Source organism: Meles meles, chromosome 15 (assembly GCF_922984935.1).
Source record: "Meles meles chromosome 15, mMelMel3.1 paternal haplotype, whole genome shotgun sequence".
Lineage (NCBI taxonomy): Eukaryota > Metazoa > Chordata > Mammalia > Carnivora > Mustelidae > Meles > Meles meles.
Window position 1 is genome coordinate 21897073 of NC_060080.1, and position 23675 is coordinate 21920747.

A 23675-nucleotide genomic window follows, 5' to 3' on the forward strand; every position below is an offset into this window, starting at 1 on the left:
TGGATTGTAAGTATCTTATCTCACTGCTAATCTGTGCTCTCCAGGTTGTCTTTTCTTTTTGTTTGTGTGGTCTCTATCCTGCTTGTTAGATGTGTTTCTCAGCTATGTAGTTCTTGATTTTAAGTTCTTATTTGGGACAAAAAGATGATTGACAGCTTGAATTATATAGGTAGGTCTTACTAACTTTCAGCAACAATATAAAATGATGTTGGTGGGCCTTTTGGGGGGTGGAATTCCTCATTAAATTTCTTTGGGTTTTTCCTCTTCTGCTGGCAGGATTCCTCAGAGAATATTCTTCCAGTCTCCTGCATGAGATTTCTAGGGCTAAGTGCTGGAGGATGGCTGAGCAGTTTCTCAATACTGAGATATTTACAGGACAGTACTATTTTTAGAATAGAATAATATATGCCCTCAACTCAACCAGTCAGTCCACAATGCACAGACTTCCTGTCTTACCCTTTCTAGAAATTAACTTCTGGATTCTTTCTGGGGATGGGAAGGAGGTAAGTAGGCAGGGAGGAGGATCTGTTTCTCAACCAGCTTTTACTCATTTCTGCTTATTTTAGCACAGCTGTCCATCCCCTAGTTCCAGATCCTTTTGTAGGCTCTGCAGTATCATCAGAGTGATTCTATGCTTTTCTCACTGTTGGATTAGGATTTATCTTTTTTAGCTTTGCTAATTTAGTTTCAACTTGTCTGTCTGCTTTCTAATTTCCAAAAATTTGGTGTTCCTATCCCTTCTCCCATTCTCCTTTCTTTGCAGATTTAGAATTTTTATTTATTTTTTAAGTAAGCTCTATACCCAGCATTGGACTCAAACTCACAACCCCGAGATCAAAAGTTGCATGCTCAACCAGCTGAGCCAGCCAACTGCCCCAGTAGATTAGTGTTTCCATTTATTTATTTATTTTCTTTATTCATTTATTTATTTTCAGATTAATGTTTTTAAAAAAGATATTTTCATTGTAGCTTTAGTAGGATATGGAGAAAGTGAAATTAGATATGTTCAGTATACCATCTATCTTGGAAATTATGAAGTTTATATTAATAAGGACTGTTTGGGTTGTAAATAATGGAAACCCAATTCAAACTAGCTTAGAAAGAAGAGTTACTGGCTCCAAAACCTGAGAAGAGTAGCTTACAGGATTGAAAGAAGGAGTGCATGAACCATAACTTAAGTTCTCATCCTATCAAGCCAGAACTCTCAGTATCACCAGGATGCCATAAAAGCTGTATGTGTGTATCTGTGTGATCTGTTTCATCAGCGCATGGTTTTATTTTGCAGATAGATTTTTACCTCGTCTGGAAAAGCTGGCTGCTTACAGAATTTATAGCTTCCCTCTTTCATAATCTCATTGGAAAGAGAACCCTTTTTTCCTTTTATTTAATATAAATATGAGATTCTTAGTGATTGGCTTTGGTCACTTGATTTACCCCTAATCCAGATGGAATGAGAGAAGAGTTTTCTAGAAGAAAAGGGATACTTTTACCAGAACAAGGGGAGTAAAAAGGCATAGAGTAGACCAAAAATTAGTAGCTACCATAGTCCCCTCTTGACGAGCTTTCCATATTTTTCACTGTTACAAACAATATTGCACTGATATGTGTGGGGTAAATTCTTGTAAGTAGAATTGCTAGGTCAGTTGGATTTTATTATTGACAGATGTTTTAAGATTGATCGTCAAAAAGATTGTATCGATGTACATTTCCAACAGCTGTTTGAGAGTCCATTTCCCCATACCCTGGCCAAACTGGGCATTATTAATCTTTTCATGTTTTTTCTAGTCTATAGGTAAGAAGTGGTATCTCTTATTTTAATTTGTATTTTTTAATTATTAAAAAGTGTTTAACATCTTTCAAATTTTTTTGGCCATTTATGTTTCTTTTCTGAACTGCTTTCATTATCCTTTTAAAATTTTTTGGATTATTGGCCTTCTCCTTATCTTTTTCCTTTTTTGCTGTTTGGTTTTTGGGAACTTCTTGCTCATTAAATAAATTAGCCCTTTGTTTTAATTCTTTTATTGTGGTAAAATATACATACAAAATATAAAATTTACCATTGTAAGCATTAAATGTATTAAATACGGTCACATTGTTGTACAACCATCACTACTACCTCTCTCAAAAGTTTCTTATACCCACTGAAAGTTAACTTCTCATTCTTCCTTCCTCCATCCCCTGGTAATTACCATTCTACCTTCTGTTTCTGTGAATTGGGCTACTCCAGTTAACTCTAAGTGGAATCCTGTGTGTCTGGCTTATTTCACTTAGCATAATGTCTTCCAGGTTTAACCCTTTGTTTGTACATATAGTTTGACAGCTTGTTGGGTCTTGCAGTAATTGATAGTGATTTTTAAAAAAAATTTTTAAAGATGTTATTTATTTGACAGAAGGAGAGATCACAAGTGGGCAGAAAGGCAGGCAGAGAGAGAGGGGGAAGCAGGCTCCCCGCTGAGCAGAGAGCTGGACATGGGGCTTGATCCCAGGACCCTGAGATCATGACCTGAGCCGAAGGCAGAAGCTAATCCACTGAGCCACCCAGGCACCCCGATAGTGATATTTTAAGCTGCTTATCTACTTGTCTCCTTTTTCTTTTTTTACCATTTATTTTATCTCCTAGTATCTCGGAAAAGGAAAGCCAAGAACTGGGAAGATGAAGACTTTTATGATAGTGATGATGACACCTTTCTTGATAGAACCGGCCTGGTTGAAAAGAAGCGTCTGAACCGAATGAAAAAAGCTGGGAAGATAGATGAGAAGCCAGAGACCTTTGAATCATTGGCAAGTTTTATTTATAGATGTAGCTGTGGTAGTTTAATTTTTAAATAAGATAATGTATTATTCAAATTTATTTTATAATTATAATTTTTAAACCAGTAGCATTGAAATCTGGTCTGAAGTATAACTTTCTTGATTTATTTTATTTTATTTTAAAAGATTATTTATTTATTTATTTGACAGAGAGAGAGATCATAAGTAGACAGAGCAGCACTCGGGGCGGGGGTGGGGGGCGGGAAGCCAGCTCCCTGCTGAGCAGAGAGCCTGATGTGGGTCTCGATCCCATGAGATCCCATGATCTCATGACCCTGAGATCATGACCTGAGCTGAAGGCAGCGGCTTAACCCACTGAGCCACCCCAGTGCCCCTCAACTGGAAATTCTAAATGAATTCTCTTAAACCTTGAACAATAATGAAAATAAGAGGAGGAAGACAGAAAAGCTATCATGTTTTGAAAGAAGAAAAACACTTGCTGTTAATTTGGGTGTTACAGGTTGCAAAGTTAAATGATGCTGAAAAGGAACTCTCTGAAATTTCTGAGAAACTGAAAGCCTCAAGCAAAGGTAAGTTAATGACCCATTAAATAAGTCTGTAGTAGGCATCTGCCATATGTAGTGCACTCGGCCAGCACTGAGGCTAGTTAGTAAGATATACAGAACATGGAAACTTTTTAAGGAGCAACATAGCATCTTAGTATTAGAAAGAACATTATAAATTATTTCGTTTAAACTCTTTATGTAGTAGATGAGGAAAATGAAGCCCAATGAGGCAAAATGATGTCCCAAGGTCTTCAAGCTGTTTTCTTATTCCCAATACGAGTAGTGTTCTCCGACCAGTTTTATGTTAGTGACTTTTTTTTAAAGATTTTTTTTTTTTTTTTGAAAGGGAAAGAGTATGCAGCAGGGGAGGAGGGAAGAGGGAGGAGAGCGAGAATCCCAAGCAGATTCCCTGCTGAGTGTGGAGCCCGACAGAGGGCTTGATCTCACGGCCCTGAGATCATGACCTGAGCCAAAATCAAGAGTCGGATACTCGACCAACTGAGCCAAAAATATTTGAGGCCTTTTTTTTTTTTTTTAAAGATTTTATTTATTTATTTGACAGACAGAGATCACAAGTAGGGAGAGAGGCAGGCAGAGAGAGAGAGAGGAGGAAGCAGGCTCCCCGCCAAGCAAAGAGCCTGATGCGGGGCTCGATCCCAGGACCCTGAGATCATGACCTGAGCCGAAGGCAGCGGCTTAACCCACTGAGCCACCCAGGCGCCCTGAGGACATTTTTCTGAACATATATTATTCCTTTCTTGGACAGCCCTGTCAGAGTCACCATCTCAGGACTCTTTAGAGGCATTTATGTCAGAAATGAAATCCGGGAGTGCATTGGATGGTGTGTCGCGGAAGAAACTTCATCTGAGAACTTTTGAACTGAGGAAAGAACAACAGAGACTTAAGGGATTGATAAAAATTGTAAAGCCAGCAGAGATTCCAGAGCTGAAAAAGTAAGTCTTAGTTATGCTTGAAATTTTAAATAAGCATGTTTGCATAGATAACATTTTGAATTATGTTATTTTCTTAATCATTAGAGAATAGAAATGTAAGAAACCCTTTAAAGCACAGGAGCAGTGATTTCATAGAGTCAAACCATTTCATTTGTGAAATACAGACTGCTCTACGGTTTTTAGAGAAAACCATAGTGACTCCTGTTTCATTGGAAGGCTTTTTTTTTTTAATAAGATTTTATTTATTTATCTGAGAGAGTGAGAGAAGACAAGCAGGGGGAGTGCAGAGGGAAAGGGAGGGGGGGAGAAGCAAGCTTCCTGTTGAGCAGGGAGCTTGATGCAAGGCTTGATCCTAAGACCCTGGGATCATGACCTGGGCCGAAAGCAGACCCTTAACTGAGTGAGCCAACCAGGTGCCCCAAGGCTCTGAATTTTCTACTTAATCTTTTAATGCAGAGTAAACTTCTTTAAAGAGCAACATGCCAAAAGGCTGATTGTGGTAATATGTAAAGACCTTAAATAAGTAGACAACCATCTACCAAAGAGAAGAATGGGAAAAGGGTGTTAACTGACAGGCCACTGAAGAAGAAATACAAAAAACTCTTAAATATATTTTTTTAAAAATGCTCCATCTTGTTCATAAGAGAAATACATAATAGTGTAATGCTATCTTTTAATCTATGATTTTAAAACCACAGATGAAAAAAATACGAGTGCAGTTTGTCATTTTTGCACCTGGTTTGTCATGCCTAAGAACCAGTTGATAACTTTAGTGTTTTTAAATACCTTTTTAAAAAAATATTTTATTTCTTTATTCGAGAGAGAGAAAGAGAGGGAACACAAGCAGGGGGAGTAGCAGAGGGAAAGGGACAAGCAGGCGCCTAGCTTAGCACAGGGCCTGATCATGATCTGAACTGAAATCAGTAACTGGTTTCCCAATTGATTAAGCCACCCAAGAGCCCCTATACTTAAATACTTTTTTTTAAATATACTTAAATACTTTTAAAGTGGAATTTTTTCTTTTAAAATGGAAGGCATAATCCCCTAAAGTTGATTTTATTAGTTAACTTTGATTTTGTGAAAATTATTGGAAGAAATTAACCTAAATCCATTTTTCTGAGTAATTTGTAAACAAGATTTTGGGAATAGTTTTTCCCAGATTTAGCTAATGTTTGTGAGTGTGTGGATGTTTGTATGGTGTGTGTGTGTGTGTGTGTGTGTGTGTGTGTATGTGTGTGAGAGAGAGAGAATAAAATCCAGTCTGTCAATTTGACAGTATTTGCAAATTTTGTTCCATGTGGTATCAACAAATTTTGAAAATGTTAAGTAGGTTGCTGTGGAAATGAGCAACTCCTAGTGAGCCCAGTTCAGGTAGGCATCTCAAAAAGTGGTATTGCCTAGGTGGGATCACTCATGTATGAAGGCAAGTAACTCATGAAGTTTCTTGTTTTCTTTTGGTCTGCGCTGTCCTGTACAGCACCCGGTAGTCTCCTGTGATATTAAAATTAAATGAAATTAAAAATTCAGTTCTTCATTCAAGTTAGTCACATTTCAAGTCCCTAATAGCCACATGTGGCTAGTGGCTACTATATTGGACAGCACGGATGTAGAACATTTCCATTATTGCATTAAGTTCTATTTGGATGATGCTGCTTTAAGTAGGCTCAGCATGGAGCCCAACTTGGGGCTTGAACTCACCACCCGGAGATCAAAACCTGAGCTGAGATCAAGACCTGAGCTGAGATCAAGAGTTGACCACTTAAACGACTGAGCCACCAGGTGCCCCATGGACAGTGCTGCTTTAGATTGTCAGTAAGCATTTATGTAGCCCTTTACAAATGTGTACAAAACCTGTAATTTGATGCTGGGGGTGTTGCATAGATGAATATCTAGATATTGGGAGGCACTTTTTTTAAATGGGGATATAAAGGTAAAATGTTCCTGGAGCCCTTGATCATCTGTACAAAAAATCCCCAAATTACTAGCAGGTTTGTTAAAATTGATGTGTAGTTTGGATATTTCATACAGTGATTCGTAGGTCAGTCCACAAAGGCTGTCATCCAAGTGGTATTTCATTTACTATAGTGAGGAGGGGGGTTAGCACTCAAGTTAGACTCCCTGGCTTTCGCTCTCAGCTCTATGAAATATTTTTGGGCATTTAGAGGCAAGTTATGTAGTTTCTTTGATCTTTGCTTCCTCATCTGTAAATTAGAAGTACTATTGATGTTGAAAGATGACATGAATAGGGGTGCCTGGGTGGCTCAGTCAGTTGGGCATCCGACTCTTGGTTTCTTGGTTTTGGCTTGGGTCATGATCTTCGGGTCATGGAATCAAGCCCCACATTGGGATCTGTGCTTGGCAGGGAGTCTTGGGATTTGCTCTCTCCCTCTGCCCTCCCCCCGCCCCCCACTCATGGGCTCTCTTTCTCACTCATTAAATAAAATCCTTAAAAAGGGAAAAATGACATGAATAGCACTTGACAAACTGCTGGCCTATGTGTATTATTATTGTCACCATTGTCCTATTTCTGTTATACCTAGCAGCTATTTGTAACATTGTATTTGTGGAGAAAGGATGAAAACTCCTGAGGCATAGTTCAGGGTAAACAAATAACAGTGAGTTTTATTCTAACTCCAAAATCCTTTCCCTTGGTAAGTCAACCCTGTGAGAGGAGTATGTCAGTGTCCTCTAGAGCCTCCCCTCTTGCTGTTTGTGTGTCTGCTTAGTTTTTCCTCCCTTTCCTACTTTAGATCCTGGCCTTTAGATGTGTGTACCTTTTTCCTCCTCTTCTTGAGGACTGAACTTCCAAACTTTCTACCTAACACCTTTCTCCCCTGACCCAAGCAGCTCTTGATTGTGATCCTGTCTTCTGCCTTTTCATCTCCCTGGGGTGCCTTTGCTTGTCCTCCACACCAGCCAAGCTATTTATTGGAGCTGAAAAATATCTGTGTTGCTCTTGACTTTGTCCGTATATGCCAGAATCTTCCTGAGGCCTTTGGGGAGAGTCTGTGAAGGATAGTGTTTGGCAAAGGGTCTTTAAAGCCAGGCACTCAGGATTCTTCTGGTGTTTTGGATAAACTCTTGGCCTCACTGGAATAGATGTGTATAATTGTTCTTTCTTCTTAGGACTGAAAGTCAGGCTACAGATGTGGAAAACAAAGCTAAAAAGCTTACATTGCCTCTCTTTGGTGCCATGAAAGGAGGAAGCAAATTCAAATTAAAAACGGGAACTGTAGGGGTAAGTTGTGGGTCATGGTGTTAAACTTTTCGCTCTTCAGTCAATTTGCATATAACTAATTTGTACATTGAACATCAGTTTATTAATTTGTGATGAATGTTGCATTTAAGATATGTCTCTTTTCCGGGTGGGTGGATATTGTAACATTCGGACTGGGCTAACATTTGTTAGTCATGTAGTCCCTGCACCTGGCCCTGCCATATGGTGTTCCTAACTTCATTTAATCCCTCGAACACTTTGTGACGTGTGGGAATTACCACCTCTCGCAGGTGAGGAAACAGTGTCAGAGAGGTTGAATATGAGATCACACTAGACTGGCTATCAAATCCAGGTCCTCTGTTTCTTGAGTTTTGTGATCTTTCTACTGTCCTCTAGCACTTCACTGGTGAATGTGTTTCCTTTGTGTACATCCCTCTTTACAGATTCAGCTTTTCAAAGGTCTCATCACCTAAAGAGCAGAACCTTGTGTGTTAGCATGCGAGGGCTGCCCTAACCAAACTCCACAGACTGGGTGGCTTAAATGACAGAAATTTAGTTTTCTAACAATCCTGGAGCCTGGGTCCAAGATCAGCATGCCTTGGTTTCCCCTGACGTGTCTTTCCTTGGCTTAGAGATGGCTGCCCTCTTCCTGCATCTTCCTGTGGTCTACCCTTTGTGCACTTGCACCCGTGGGGTCGCCCCCTCCTCTTACGAGAACACCAGTCATCTTGGGTTAGGGCCCTAGTCTAACTGCTTTCTTTTAACTTAGCCCTTTAAAAATTTTATCTATAAATATGTTTACATTCTGAGGTACTGGGGGTTAGGACTTCAACATACAAATTTTGTGGGGACAGAATTCAGTCCCCAGGACCTGGAATTAGAGCAGACTGCCCTCTGGTGGCAGAAGCCTGAAGTCTCAGGTTCACCTGAGAGGGAAACTTTTCTGTGAGGGTAAGGGGAGAGGAGGTGCTTATGTTTAGTTAGAGGAAAAACTCTTTACTAAAAAAGCTCTCTTAAGAAGCTTACTGAATTCAATTCTATATTTAAAAAATTATATGCCCACCATGTACTTTGGTATCTCTCCATTCCTTAAGCTTTAATCAACCTTTTCTTTTTCTAATAATTTTATTTAAAGGTCTTGATTAGAATATTTGGCTTTATTCTTCAAGAAATGTCTTTAGGGGGCGCCTGGGTGGTACAGTCGGTTGAGCATCCAGCTCTTGGTTTCAGCTCAGGTCATCTGAGACTTCACCTCAGGGTTGTGAGATTGAGCCCCACGTCGGGCTCCTAGCTCAGTGTAGAGTCTGCCTGAGATTCTCTCCCTCTCCCTTCGCTCCTCCCCCTGCTCTCTCTCTTTCTGTCTCTCTCTCTCTCTAAAATAAATAAATAAATCTTAAAAAAAAGAAATGTCTTTAAGATCTATTTTACTGATTTACATGTCTCATTTCTTTGAAATTGTGTTAAATCTAAAATGAAAAAGCTGCACAAATGATCTATTTCTTAGAAATGTGTGTCTGATTTACCCCTAGAAGATTTTGTAATGAATTAAGATCCTTTAACACCATGAGGGGTGACAGGACAGAATTCCTGCAGTTGGCACTTGCAATAAATATTAGTTCCTACAAGCTGTTTCAAGTGTCCCATACTTATTATTCTTTTGACCCCAGAAACTAATAGAGGTATGTGTTAAGCGTCCATAGATGGGCAAGATCTCATGTGCAAGTGTTCCCTCCAGCAGAAATCTGCAGGGTTCATCAGCCTAGAGAGGTTAGACGTTTTACATATTTAGCTTAATCTCCTTGAAGAGATTTATCTGTGTCATTATGTAGTACTGTTGTTCATGATTTGTTTCTTTCATAGAAGTTACCCCCTAAGCGTCCAGAACTCCCTCCAGCTCTATTGAGAATGAAGGATGAGCCCGAAGTAGAAGAGGAGGAGGAAGAGGAAGAGGACGAGGAGGAGGGAAAGGAGGGAGATGAAAGGGGGAAAGTGGAGGCTGGAAGCAGTAGGCTGCAGCACGAGACAGAGCCAGAAGATGCAGTGCAGGAAGTGAGGCCTCCCACTGACTTCACCTGTTCTAAAGAGACAAAAACCCATGGTAATATTTTTCTCCTTCTTCCCGTGCTATTCAGTGGGGCATTTGCATTGATTGTGCTTAGGTTTGGAAAGCAAAGCCAGTTCTTGCTTGTGTATTTTGACTTTGTGGCACTTTATGGTATGGGATACAGCTGACTCTGGAAACATACTTTCTTGGTCTTTCTTTGACTGTTCGTCATTATTTATCCTCATTGCAAAGCAAGAGCAGGCATTTCCAGTCTATTCCAGAATTATGGAACATTGAAAGCTGTGGAATCTGAAACCACAGCTGCTGTGGAACAGCCCAGAGCTGCTACCATTGTGTGATTGGTGGGCAGTAGAAGAGGGTGCATGATGGGGCCTGATCACATAGTCTCAGGGTAAACCTTCCCTTGGTCATTATTTTCCCCATCCCTAAAACAGAGGCTAAGCATCACACTTCTTAGGAAGCATAGCACCTTATTCATCTTTTTGTCCATGGTACCTAGTCCATGGTACCTAGCGGAAAACCTGGCACACCGTACTCACCCACCTCAGCCAAGATTTGATGGCAAATGACAAAAGAGGGAAGTGATTGGTTTGTAAATATGTTTTCTTCTGATTATGAGGAAGGTGTATTCATTTTAGAAACTGGCTCACACATCAAAGTCCAAAGAAGAAAAGGGAAATCTCCTGTAGTCTCACCCCCAGAGATCATTGTTCTTCTTTTCAGTATCTTGTCCCTTGTCAACAGCAGGAGTTACTTTCCTGCAGGGTGGCCAACCTGTCTGGCATTGTTAAGACTTCACAGAAAATAGCACGCATGAGGAAAAACAGAACAAAAACCGACATGAAATATGCATGGGAATGCATGCATGTTGCTTCCAAAACAAACCCGGCTTATCTTTATAAAAGCCAGGCCTGGTATGGAGGCCTTCTCTTGAATCATTCTTAGTTGTTTGAGAAAGAAAAGTTTCTGTTTTTTCATCTGTGAAGAGCTCTTTTGTTTTTGCATGCTCCTTTGTTTAGTTATTGACAAAATGCTTAGCCTTTTCAAACAAGGTATTTACACATACTTTTTTTGTGAGTCCAATCTTTGATCCATACTTCATGAGGGTGGCATATAAACAGATTAGTAGGAGGCCAAGCAATAAGAATTGTATTTTTTTTGTTCAGGGACCACAAGAAATATGTGTGTGTATAAAAATAGCAGATTTTAAAATTTGGTAAAGACACATTCATGAGTAAATTTGCAGTTGATTAGGGATTACTCTAGGCCTCTTTTTCTTTTTTCAGTGTTAGGATCGTATTGTCTATGCTGTTTTATAACCTATTTTTTCTATGTCTTAAAATACTCTTTTAAAATGTGGAGTCAAATGAGGAGCACAGTGGTCCATCCCATGCTGGTGCCGTGATTTATTTAATCACCCCCTATTGTTAGACCTGAACATAATTTATTATTTTTGCTATCCTAAACATACTGTATATATAATAAATCTTGGTACTCATCTCTGATTATTTTCTTTGAATATGTTCCTGGAAATAGAATTTCTAGGCCAAGGAATATGTACATTTTTAAGGCTTTTGGTAAGTAGTGCTGAAAAGTTTTAACTCAGAGTTGGCCAGTTTTTAAAGTGGAAAATTGATTTCTCTGTTAAACATATGGAGGCACATTTTTTTGAAAATCTAATTAAGGTTATTGAAGCTATTGATAGCAAAGCTGGATGATTATGTATTTATGTAGCTTTTCTTGCTTTTGTTTTTGTTTTCTTGGTTCCCCCCTATGAATTAAATAATAACAATATGCTCTGGTTCTGCATTTTATAGAAAACATGTCTCAACTCAGCCAAGTGGAACAGAATAACGATTATGAAGAGATTAGAGAAACAGCTGCATCATGTGAGGAACCCTCAGGCAAGTAGTGCAGCCAGCTCCATTGCTGCTCTGCATACAAGCAAGCAGCTGGTGTCAGGGAGGAGGGGTTGGCAGCTGAGCTGAGGCAGCACAGAGAATGGCCTTTCAGACACTGGGGAGGTGCTCTGCCAGGACCCTGGACAGAACTAGAATATATGAGAGGTTATGTTTGGTGCCATCCCATTTGCCTTTCTTAATTCCTTTTCTGCCTCCTGGGGTTCCATCTCCCTGATCTGCAAAATTCCTACTGCTTTCGCGCTCCCCTCTGCCCGTGCAAAGCCCTCCACAGCTTTTCATCTCCCAGAGATGAATCTGCCTATCATGGGAGCAATTCCAAAACTATTAAGATAAATTGGTTGAAAGGTTGGCCTTTCAAAGGCCTGGTTTGGGGGCACCTTGGTGGCTTAGTTCGTTGAGTGTCTGACTCTTGGTTTCAGCTCAGGTCATGATCTCATGGGTTGCAGGTTCAAGCCCTCCATCGGGCTCTGCGCTCAGCACAGAGTCCATTGGAGATTATCTCTCTCTGTCCCTCCCCTCACCTGTGTGCTCTCTCAAATAAATAACCTTTATTTATTTATTTATTTAAAGATTTTATTTATTTCTTTGACAGAGAGAGAGAGCACAAGTTAGGCAGAGAGAAAGTGAGAAGCAGGCTCTCTGCTTAGCAGAGAGTGGGATACAGGGCTCGATCCCAGGACATTGGGCCAAAGGCAGACACTTAACTGACTAAACCACCCAGGTGCCCCGATAAATAACCTTCAGAAAAAAAAAGGGACTGTTTCTCTACTGTTTTAACTGTAACAGTTGATTGGTAAAATCAGCCCCATTTTTCTTTCCCTTTTCGAATGGTGTGATTATATTCAAGCTTGTAGAACAGCCTTAGGATTGAACACTAGAGTTATTAGCAGAGAGAAAATTCTCTTAAGATAGTCTTTATAGTAGAAGGAATTTTTTTTTTAAGATTTTATTATTTATTTATTTGACAGAGAGAGAAATCACAAGTAGAGAGTCAGGCAGAGAGAGAAGGAGAAGCAGGCTCCCTGCTGAGCAGAGAGCCCAAGGTGGGCCTCGATCCCAGGACCCTGAGATCCTGACTTGGGGAGGAGTCAGAGGCTTAAACCACTGAGCCACCCAGGCATCCCTATAATAGAAGGAATTTTTGAGAATTTAATGGTTACATGTCTTTTTCCATTTCTATAATGATCTCTTAGGAGGAATTTTTTTTCTGTTTACTTATTCTGAAGTAGCTATTGCCTCTTGCTTTTCTTTTTCTCAAATTAGCATCAAAGAATGAATATCAGAAAAACAGAGATGAATTGAAGAAAAAGAAAGCTCCCGGTCCAGGCAAAGTAAGTAATTTAGCCGTAATCTTCACCTCTCTAGAAGTAAAAATGAATCCCTTTGTCATGGACCACACTTAGAAGAATGAATTTTTAGGGATTGTCTTAGCAGAGTTCCCAATTGCCTAATACTCCCTCTTTTAGAAGTCTGGGCTCTCTTTTATTTCTGAATTTTTATGTTTTCAATTCTCTATTCTTGTCTCCATCCACACTGTTCCCTATAACTCTGCATATACTTCTTTGATTAATTTGTGAATCTTTGTTCATATCCTTTTATGCCATACAAAGACATTTGAATAATATATTCTTATTTGACTATTTTTATTACACAGAAGATAGAATGTAATGTTCTACATTCTACGTCAGGATTTATTATTTTTAACCTATTGTGGAAATCACTGTGTATCAGTTTACCAAGAGCTTCCTACTGTATGGATGTACTCAACTTAGCCAGTTCCCTACAGGTGGACACTTGGGTTGTTTCTAATCTTTTACTATAACAGTGCTATAATGAATAATCTTGTGTATGCATAATTTTATGTGGATACAGTAAGTTCCCCGAAATGGGATTGCTAGATTGTGTCAGGAGGTCCCCAGGACCCTCAGGCTAGGTCATTCACAGGAGCCCTCCCAGGACTCAGCCTGTGGTTGTACTCATAGGTATGATTTACTAGAGTAAAGGATGCCAAGTACAGACATCAAAGGGAAAAGGCACAAGGGGCAAAGTCTGAGGAAACCAGGCATAAGCTTCCAAGAGTCCTTTTCCACTGGAGTCACACAAGATGTGTTTAATTGCCCTAGCAGTGAGTTGTGACATCTTATGAAGTGTTGCTAACCAGGGACGCTCATTAGACATTCAGTGCCCAGGATTTTTATTGGGAACTGGTCACCTAGACACCTCCTGCCTGTCATGCTCTCAAATTCTGTTCTCCCAGAAGAAAAATAGATATTTAGCATGAACCATATTGTTTTTATAGACAGTTTAAGCACAGTGAACCACTTTTATCAGGGTAGTAGGAACCTTCCTGAAATCCAGGTTGCCAGATAAGGCGAGGGGCCAGCCTTAAAACAGGCCTTTCAAAGGATAGTCAGGCTTGCCCTGTTAACTCTTTTCTGCACCTAGATCAAAAGACAAATGCCAAATTTCCCTCTATGTGGGTTATACCATTAGAACTCATACCTCCGTTAACAGTCCTTTTAGAAAACATCACTTCACTCTCACTGGCCAAAATCAGCTTGTTGAGGCTTTATGGGAAAAAGTCAAGGTTCAGAGAGAGTGTGTTCCCCCATTTTTTGGTTACTTATGTCATGGTAATTAATGGAAGCTTTTCCCTCTTAGTTTTTTTTCTGACAGTTATAGGGACAATAATTCTTAGAGTTAAAATTCTTTTGAGTAAAATAACCTATCTTTTCTTTGTAGCTTCCAGCAACACTTTCCTCCAAATATCCAGAAGATGACCCAGACTACTGTGTGTGGGTCCCACCTGAAGGTAGATTGTTTTTATTACTTTTCTTCTCTTCTAAAACTTATTTATTTATATTTCTGAATAGGTAATGTATGTTTAAGGTTCAAAATAAAGGTTTTGTAAGAGTGTACAGTGGGGTAGAACACCTGGGTAGTATAGTCGGTTAAGTGTTCAACCTTTGATTTCAGCTCAGGTTGTGATCTTAGGGTCGTGAAATCGAGCCCCGTGTTGGGCTCCTCACTCAGTGCAAAGTCTGTTTGGGATTCTCTCTCCTTCTGCCCCTCCCACCGATTCACTCACCGTGCTCTCTTTCTTTCTCTAAAATAAATAGGGGTGCCTAGATGGCTTAGTTGGCTGAGCATCTAACTTTCACTCAGGTCATGATCTCAAGGTCCTGGGATCAAACCCCACGTCTGGCTCCCTGCTCAGCAGGGAGTCTGCTTCTCCCTCTCCCCCTACTGCTTCCCTGCTCATGCTCTCTCCCTCTCTGTCTCTCTGTCAAATAAATACGTAATCTTTAAAAAAAAATCTTAAAAAAAAAAGCATGTAGTGGGAATATTCTCCCTTCTAGGGAAACAGGGTAAAAGATCTAAAGAGACATATCAATCAAATACAATTTGTAGGTTCTGCTTGAATCCTTATTTGAAAAAACAACTATTAAAAAAATTATACACCAGTCAGATGATTTTGAACACTAGCCAGATATGTGATGATACTAGGAAATTATTAATTATTTTAAAATGTGGATGATGTTATATTTTTTAGAAAAAGTCCTTATCTTCTAGGGCTCTGTACAGAAGTGTTCACAGACGGAATATATGGGATGTGCCTTAAGATAATCCTGTAGAAGTGGAGGATGAGGGAGCGTGGAGGGGGTAGTGTCACATATTATTGTTGGAGCTGGGTGATGAGTATATGGAGATTCATTACATGTTTTTTAACTTCCGCATGTCTTTTACATTTTCTTTAGATGTTCTTTTTTTTTTTTTTAAGATTATTTATTTATTTATTTGATAGAGAGAGATGACAAGTAGATAGGCAGGCAGAGAGAGAGAGAGGGAAGCAGGCTCCCTGCCGAGCAGAGAGCCCGATGCGGGACTCGATCCCAGGACCCCGAGATCATGACCTGAGCCGAAGGCAGCGGCCTAACCCACTGAGCCACCCAGGCGCCCCCTTTTACATTTTCTTTAAAGGTATTAAAACAACTACTGCTGGCTCTGCCTTAGCTACTTGGTGTTTTCCTCTAAAGCCAGCCAAATATCACCTTCTGGTGACTTCTCATATATGTCACATAAAATGCTTGTATGAGCAATTAAATACATAATATTTCACCATTGTTTTTACACAAATAAAAGCATATTCTTTTTTTTTTTTTTAGATTTTATTTATTTATTTGGCAGAAATCAAAATTAGGCAGAGAGAGGGAGAAGCAGGCTCCCCACTGAGCAGAGAGCCCAATGCGGGGCTCAATCCCAGGACCCTGAGATCATGACTGAGCCGAAGGCAGAGGCTCAACCTTCTGAGCCACCCAGGTGCCCCTAGAAGCATATTCTATATCTTGCTGTTTCGCACTTAACACTATATGGAGATCCTCCCATAGCAATTTATAGATTCCTTCCTTCCTTCCCTCCCTCCCTCCTGTCCTTCCTTGTAGCGTAGTTCTTTTCTTTTCCTTTTTTTTTTTTTAAAGCTTTTTTTTTTTTTTTTTAAAGATTTTATTTATTTGACAGACAGAGATCACAAGTAGACAGAAAGGCAGGCAGAGAAAGAGAGAGGGAAGCAGGCCCCCCCCCGAGCAGAGATCCCAATACGGAACTCGATCTCAGGATGCTGAGATCGTGACCTGAGCCGAAGGCAGAGGCTTTAACTCACTGAGCCACCCAGACGCCCCGCATAGTTCTTTTTTATGGTACAGATAATACCTTTACTTATTTATTCCTTCAATGTTCCTTCAATGAATTCCAGTTTTGCCATCACAGACAACTCTGCATGGAGGAGAGGGCTTTGGGGGCTAGGGTAACTGAGTGATAGACATTAAGGAGGGCACGTGATGTAATGAGCACTGGATATTACATAAGACTGATGAATCACTGACCTCTACCTCTGAAACTAATAATACACTGTATGTTAATTAATTGAATTTAAAAAAATTCTGCAATGACAACCTCTAACATAATACTTCTACAAGTATAGAGGTGTATATGTAGAAAAAAATCATAAAAGTTAACATGCTGGATCAAAGGCTGTAAACATTTTTAAGACATCGTAAATTGCATTCTTTCGAGAGGATACAGCTTATGTTCATACTTAACACTCTTAAGACAATATATGAGATGCTTGTTTTCCATGTGCTCATCATAAGTTGCTTTTTCTATGGATCACGTTTCTAATATACTTGTAGTTAATAGAAATTTTAGAAATTTTGTTACTAGAAATGTTTGCTTTTTATTGGCTAATAAATAATAAGGGTAGAAGTGAAAAGAGGACCATATTTTGAAATCGTATGCAAAAAGGCAGAGTTCTAGAATAGAGGAAACCTCTTTTGTCTGTTTTACTTTTTAGCCCACTAATATCTGGGTATCTTTTCCCTCCCGACTTCAGGAAATTGAGTGTGTTTCTTTCTTTATACTCTGATCTAGGGCAAAGTGGAGATGGCAGGACCCATCTGAATGACAAGTATGGCTATTGACTGCTTGAGAATCCTAAAGGAAGACCTTGTGGACCATGTGACATGGGATATGTAGGGTCCTATATCAAGTTGAATGTCCAGAGAAGGAATTCAGGTGATCTTTTGTAAAATCTGGTGACTGGCCTTTTCTTTCATGGCTCCCTAAATTTATCTACTCATCTGATTCTCTTGAATTTGGCATTTATGTTTTAAAGTGTTTGTGTATGAATGTAAAAAGAAACCATACAGTTTGAGAATGGGTGAAGTGAGAGACATGACTCTATTAAAAGAGAAGGTGAAGATGTCTCATGTTTGCTTAAGGCCACGATGTCTTTCATCAAGTTTTAGGGACTGTGCTTCTGAGGAATAGGGTGCTTCTGGCAGTTAAACTCTAGACTTCACTGATATGGCCTTCTCAAATAAGTGGTGAAATATGAGGTCATGCCACAGTGTGACTCTGGGTGTCCCCTGTCATTTCTGGAACTAAAAGTAGATACAGAGTGGGGCTTCCTACTCCCTCCTACTATAACCTTATGCCAGGTTTGAGAACAGACCCTGATTTATCAGGACACAGGTCAGGATCATAGTATACCTTGTGCACTCAGGCATCAGTCCTGATAAAAACTCAGTCCTTTCAATGTCCTGGACTCTGAACAGTCAGATTAGTCACTCCTTCTCCTGTGGAAAGGTGCAAATAGGGTAATAGAATGAAAAGCTGGAAGTGTTTTGCCCACTGTGGGGCTTCTCACTTCTGTGGAGAGGAGACTAAAAGGTTTTCCTCTCTGGAAACACAAAGAAATGCGAGAAGTTGTCTTATATCCCCCAGTGTACCCTATTCCCCACAAACATTAATGAGCGCCTCACTCAGCAAGGAAGGAAGGAAGTTTGTGGATTAGGCTGGAGGCAACCCAGTGAGCAGGCAGGAGAAACGCTGTGGCCTAGCAAGAGAGTGGATGAGGGTGATGTTTTCCTTTTTTTATATGCGGTATATATATATATATATTTTTTTTTTTTTCTTCATTATATGGTATGCATGAAGTAGGCAGGGAGCAGTAATGAGTAACAATTACGCAGATGGATGTGGGAAGTCTGGTCTGTTGAAAGCGATGCCTTTCATTTCACAAAAAACAATACCAATATTGGCATTATGAGAAACTACTATTTTGAGCTTCATTTAGACCAACGGGGAAGAACTTAATGTAAGAAATGACAGGAATCTGGGGGCAGAGTGACCATGCCATCTTGGATTGGAACAGTAAGCAAAGGTCCAAGCCATATCAGTGGTCTTCAAAGATGGAACTCTTTATTCAAACAAAATTGTATATGGGATCCTTAGGTCTGAACAGGTAAAAATATATCTACTGTGGTTTAAATGTGGGCACAGAAATGGGCTCGATAGATACATCCCTTTATGCATCCTCTCCATCACCCCTCATGGCATTCCTTACTAATTTAGGAAGGCAGATTTCTAAGTGTTCTGGAGACCTCCCCCCGCCGGAAGCAAATAGGACTCCATATGACAAAACAAAATATAAATATGTCACTTGTACAATTAACATCAGTAGTTGGTGGCCTTGATTGAAAAGACGTTAGCTCCCTTTACCAAATAGGAGACTTTGGGGACATGCCTTAAATCCCCTGAGCCTCAATTCTGTCATGTGTGAAGCAGGGACAGTAATGCTTCCTGCTCCTTGAACCTCAGATTTGTTCTAAGGATCGAATGAGATAGTGTAGAGGGATGTGCTGTATAGGGCTTTGTAGGCATTAGTAGTTGTCCCTCACTACGAACAGGAGACAAATCCTGACCTGTGGGGCTGCCCCTCATGCGTGAGGCAGGAGATGGAATGAAATCAGTGGTTCTCAACTGTGGCTACCTATTAGAAACACCTACAGAAATTTGTTAAGTTTTTCATTCTATTGCTTAGATCCCACCTTAAATCTCTAATCGGAATCTCTGATGTGATCCCTTTTAAGAGGCATTCCAGGTGATTTTAATGTGCAGCCCAACCTGTACAGCATGGTCAGCAAACCTTCTCTGTTACTGGCCGGGGACACCAGGCTTTGCAAGCCCTGCAGTCCCTATCACAGCCACCCTACTGTGCCACTAGGGGGCAAATGGCATAGGCAGTACACAAATGGATGAGTGGGACTGTGATCCAGTAAATATTTCTAAAAACAGGTGGCAGGCTTGATTTGGCCTGCAGGGTATCATTGGCCAACCCCTGCTCTAAGCTAATTCATCTTCAGGGTCTCATCTGGTTCAAGGTGTTTGCAAGAACTTAAGAAGTAATGTGTGCCTCAGTTAATGGATGTTTGAAAAGTTTCTGTTCAAAAGGCTAATTATCCTCTCCTAGACAGGGAGGTTGCAGTTTTATGTTACCAGAAATCAAGGCAATCCAGTTTTCTTTTCACAGAAAAGTAAGGTTTTTATTCATTACAAAAAATACTGTTATAGCAAGAACACAGTCGGTTCACTAAAAGCAGGGCATCCCTGGTCGTCTGTCCTGGTCTCTCCAGGAGTTCTGTATCACCTCTGCCTTTATATGTAAAGAGCTGTGGAAAGCCATTTGGGTGTTAGTGATGGTGAATGATCAGATTTGGGTTTTTAAAAATACTGAAAGTTACAGGATGGAGGAAGGAGGGAAGAGGACAAGAGGATGCAGGAAGCCAGGTTAGAAGTCGGCTACAGAAGCCCAAGTGAGAGGTTGTGGCAGCTTGCACTAAGTAGAGATCGAAATGCAAAAAGGTACGTGGGTCCTAGCAAAAAAAGTGGAATGGCTGAGACTGAGTGATGGGTTGGTGGGAGGAGGGGGTAGAGTCAGAGGAGAATAAAAGTTCAGTTTTGGACAAGTTGAGCTTGATGTCCCACTGAGACATCTAAATACAGATGTCAGGAAAGCAGTTGGATACAGGAGTCTGGATCGCAGGAGAGAGGGCTGGGGAGCAGTTGCTCTCTTCCACCAGGTGAGCCCAGGAGTCTGGGCACCAGCGGGTGAGGGTTTAAAGAGCAGGAGGCAAGCAGGAAGTTTGCAGGCCATTCCAAGTCTTGGATAGCTGATTGCCCTTTGTTTGGTTTTGGGGGCACTTTTTTTTTGGTATAGGTACTCATTTATTGGAGAAAAAAGGTAAAAAGTAAGTGTCACAGTGAGCAGCATTCTAGAGAAAGAAAAGTCAAGGATAAATACTTACATTACAACAAGTCTCTTTGTCTGCTTTAGGAAATTTCTAAGGAGTTTGCATAGTGCCTGGTACATTTAAATGTTGAATGCCTGCCTTGAGCATCTTCCCTGAAATTGGCCCAGTCTAGGATAGGAATTACGAAGCCTCATTGTCTCCTTGTAACCCAAGCCTTTACCAGTTACCACTTCATTGGAACTGGATGGAGTTAGCTCTTTTGGGAAATATGACACAATTCCCAACAAACTTTGAGGCTATTAGCCGCTGCCTGGGCATCTGTTGCTTTACCGTTGAAATGCTGCCACCTTCCGGATAGGGTGTGACAAGTAGCCAGCAGCTGTGGCTGGCTTCCTGAAAGTGGGAACCAGAGGGAAGCTTGCCAGCCCAGCCCTGAGGTAGTCAAAAGCAGGAATCCAAGCCCCTGGCGGAGGAGCTGTGTTCCCATACAGGGTTTGGTCCAGCCCTGTTTGGACCCAACCAGGTTGGACAGACTGCTGGGAAATGACATAAAACTCTCCCTGACCTTTGGGAAGTGGGTCACAGCATTAAACTCCCATGGTCTCTTCTGTGACAGGCTGCTCTTTGATCCTGAGATTCCTCACTTGATGTGGGCATTGAGAACAATTTTCCATATTTCTTCTCTGGTCTCAGAGTAGACTTTGCCCTGCTTTGTTTGGCCTTAGAGGTTTGGCACAATCATAATCCAGGATGGGATTGAGGCTTCCATTCTGTGTGAGACCAGAAGTTTCCCTTCCCCCAGTAAGAGGAGGTGGGTTGGAGGGTTCAGCATGGGAGGGAACAGTGGTTCCCACCAAAGGTAGCTCCATTCTCTTCATCCCCCAAGTCAGTCTTAACAATTTCTGTGTGTAAAGTTTTAAGATTCATCTCTTTGCTTGCCCACTGCCTTGACCCAAGCTCCCCTCACTGAATGACTCTTTACAGAGCTCCCTTCCTCTTGTCTCTGCCTCATCGTGCTCTCCTCCACATATCTGAATTATCCCTGAGCAGGATCCTGTGCTCTGAAATCTGGAAGGTTCTTCGGTATCCGAAGGGTGAGGTCTAAGTTCATTTGAGGCTTTAAAATCCAGTCCTTGATTTTAGGGTTCCTATAATTTATGATCATCATATACCCCATATGCCCTTGTCCTTTCTTTCTGCCACCTCACCAGGTGTACCTGGTACTCTACTAATAATAGATTCTTTCCCCAAACACATCTTTTGCTTTTACTTCTTCCTCTATTTTCTATCAAGCCTTGTTGTATATGATCTTAAGCCTCGGTTTCCTAGTCTGTCAAATAGAGAAAATAATGCCTCATAGTATTATGGAGATTAAATAACAGATACCTACAAAACCCTTAGCTGTGCTTGATGCATAATCAGCTCCCCCCAAATGTAGCTATTATTAGTATCACTGTGGTCTTCCTTGTTCACATCTGCTCATGTTTGTCATTTTTTTCAAAGCCCAGCTTGAGTCTCACTACCTTCAGAGAGCCCTGATCCCCATGGTCATCATGCATCTCTCCTTCCCCACCAGTCTTGCAGCATTTTGTGTGTTACTTCTCTGATGGCCCTTACTCCGATGGCCCTATGTCTGTTAATTATATGTATGCTTCAGTTAGTTACATTTGTAAACTTTATGAGTTCTTGAGGATAGGAATTTTGTATCTTATTTTGTACCCCACCCTTAACCTATGTCTCTTACCAGTTCACAAAATGAGGACTCTGTTGATTGTTGCTTTAAATGAGTGGGTGTTAGAAGTTCTGGTTCTGGCCCTTTCTACTCTTGGGACTTCCGGGCAGAGAGGAATAAATACCTCAGGACTGCCTTCATTTCCAAGATCTTGCTCCAGACAAACTGGACAATCCAGGAACTGACCATTTGAGTAGGGTTAATGAAGAGGGCCTGGATTCCTGTCCTACTTGGGGCAAAACCAGGCAGAACTACCCCTTCCCGTCAGAAAGCTCTGGATTCCAGCAGCTGGCTTTAATTTGGGCTTTAAGTCCTCTGCTGGCCCTGGAAAATCTTCATCTTGAGGGTTGGCTCTGGTTTCCTGAGGCTGTCACGCACACCCCTTCAAAAGTCAATGCAGCGGTGTCAGAGAATGGCCACAAGAGGACAGTAGAGACCCATTACTATGCAGTCAATTTGTGCGCTGGGCTGAAAGCAAGAAGAAAATGTTTGAAAGCAGAAGAAAGAGTACAAGTCAGAGAAGAAAATAAAAATTCTGAACGAGTTAGAGGCAGCAAACTGGTTTGGCTCACCAGTGTCTTCCTGGGCCTAAGACCTGAGAGCAGCAAGTTAGTCAGGGATGCTGGTAACCCCCAAATGGTGCTCCTTAAATCTCTTCCCAACCTGTTGTTGCTGGTGCTTCATTTTACCTTGAGAAAGTCATTCTCTAGCAGTAATGCAAATATTCTGTGGAGGAGTCTGGGCATTGCCTATCTAGTACTTACTATATTATAGCTTTATGGTTTTTTACAGAGAATTTTTCACACTTGTTTCTCCCCATCTTTATTGAGGTGTAATTGATAAAAATTGCATATAATTAAGATACATAATTTGATATTTCAATATATCATGCCCATTTTAAAGATCTGAATCTCCTTTTAGTCTTAAAAGGTAACAAGAAGAGATGTCATCCTGCCAGGTTCGGGTGGAACCAAGTCTAGAGTTTCTCTGATCCCAGATATTTTGCTTATTCTTTGTAGCTTTCTGTTACTGATGTTTGTCAGCTCTTGAGGGTTTTTTGTTTGTTTGTTTGTTTGTTTGTTTTAAGGATTCTATTTATTTATTTGACAGACAGAGATCACAAGTAGGTAGAGAGGCAGACAGAGGGGGGGGGGAAGCAGGCTCCCACTGAGCAGAGAGCCCGATGTGGGGCTCGATCCCAGGATCCTGAGACCATGACCCGAGCCGAAGGCAGAGGCTTAACCCACTGAGGCACCCAGGCACCCCAGCTCTTAAGTTTTTAAGAGCAGGGACTACATCTGATTCATCTGTATGTCTCTGAATGGTGTCCCCTTTAATTTTTAGGACTGTGACTGGGTGTGTGGTATAAGGCCCTGCCCTGTGGGAGTTGACTTCCATAATCTCTCCCTTATCCTCACCGATTCAGGAACTTTTGATTTTGAGGCACAGCCCTAAAAACAGCAGTGGTTTCCCCGAGCAATGCCACTGGCTGGCCATTTCTACAAAGGCAGCCACTGGCTGCCAGTCTGTGAAGATCCATCCTTAGTAATGTGGATTTGATGTAGGACAGTTGGACAGTTTCTCAAAGAGTACACTGGCATCCCTGGTGTTATGAGAGTTACTTTAAGGAAGGAGGATTAAAGTGTTTAATTTTAGCAGTTGTACATATATTACTTAGACATATATATAGATGCATATGTATTGTTGCTTAGGATGAGGTCAGTTTTTTAAGTGAGTTTATTTAAAGAAAAGTATTAAGTAAATAGTAGTATGGTGGTGTGCAGTAGCCGAAGAGCCTGAAGCAGGTGTACCAATGATTCAAGTTCAAGGAATTGCTGTGAGATGGGAAGATGTAACTAGAGTCACAAAATTCATTTC

The 23675-nt window shown here is 40.8% G+C and overlaps 1 protein-coding gene across 1 annotated transcript in view; it reads left to right on the forward strand.

The window, feature by feature from the left end:
- The window catches only part of LOC123926027 (solute carrier family 4 member 1 adaptor protein), a 32935-nt gene extending 15690 nt beyond the window's left edge, over nt 1–17245 (forward strand). Inside the window, exons 6-14 of the mRNA XM_045979710.1 lie at nt 2621–2781; nt 3272–3341; nt 4084–4270; nt 7397–7508; nt 9348–9585; nt 11370–11456; nt 12738–12805; nt 14217–14286; nt 16902–17245. Coding sequence (XP_045835666.1) covers nt 2621–2781; nt 3272–3341; nt 4084–4270; nt 7397–7508; nt 9348–9585; nt 11370–11456; nt 12738–12805; nt 14217–14286; nt 16902–16951 — 1043 coding nt within the window. The 3' untranslated portion in view covers nt 16952–17245. The remainder of the gene's footprint in view (nt 1–2620; nt 2782–3271; nt 3342–4083; nt 4271–7396; nt 7509–9347; nt 9586–11369; nt 11457–12737; nt 12806–14216; nt 14287–16901) is intronic.
- Nucleotides 17246–23675: the final 6430 nt, after the last annotated feature.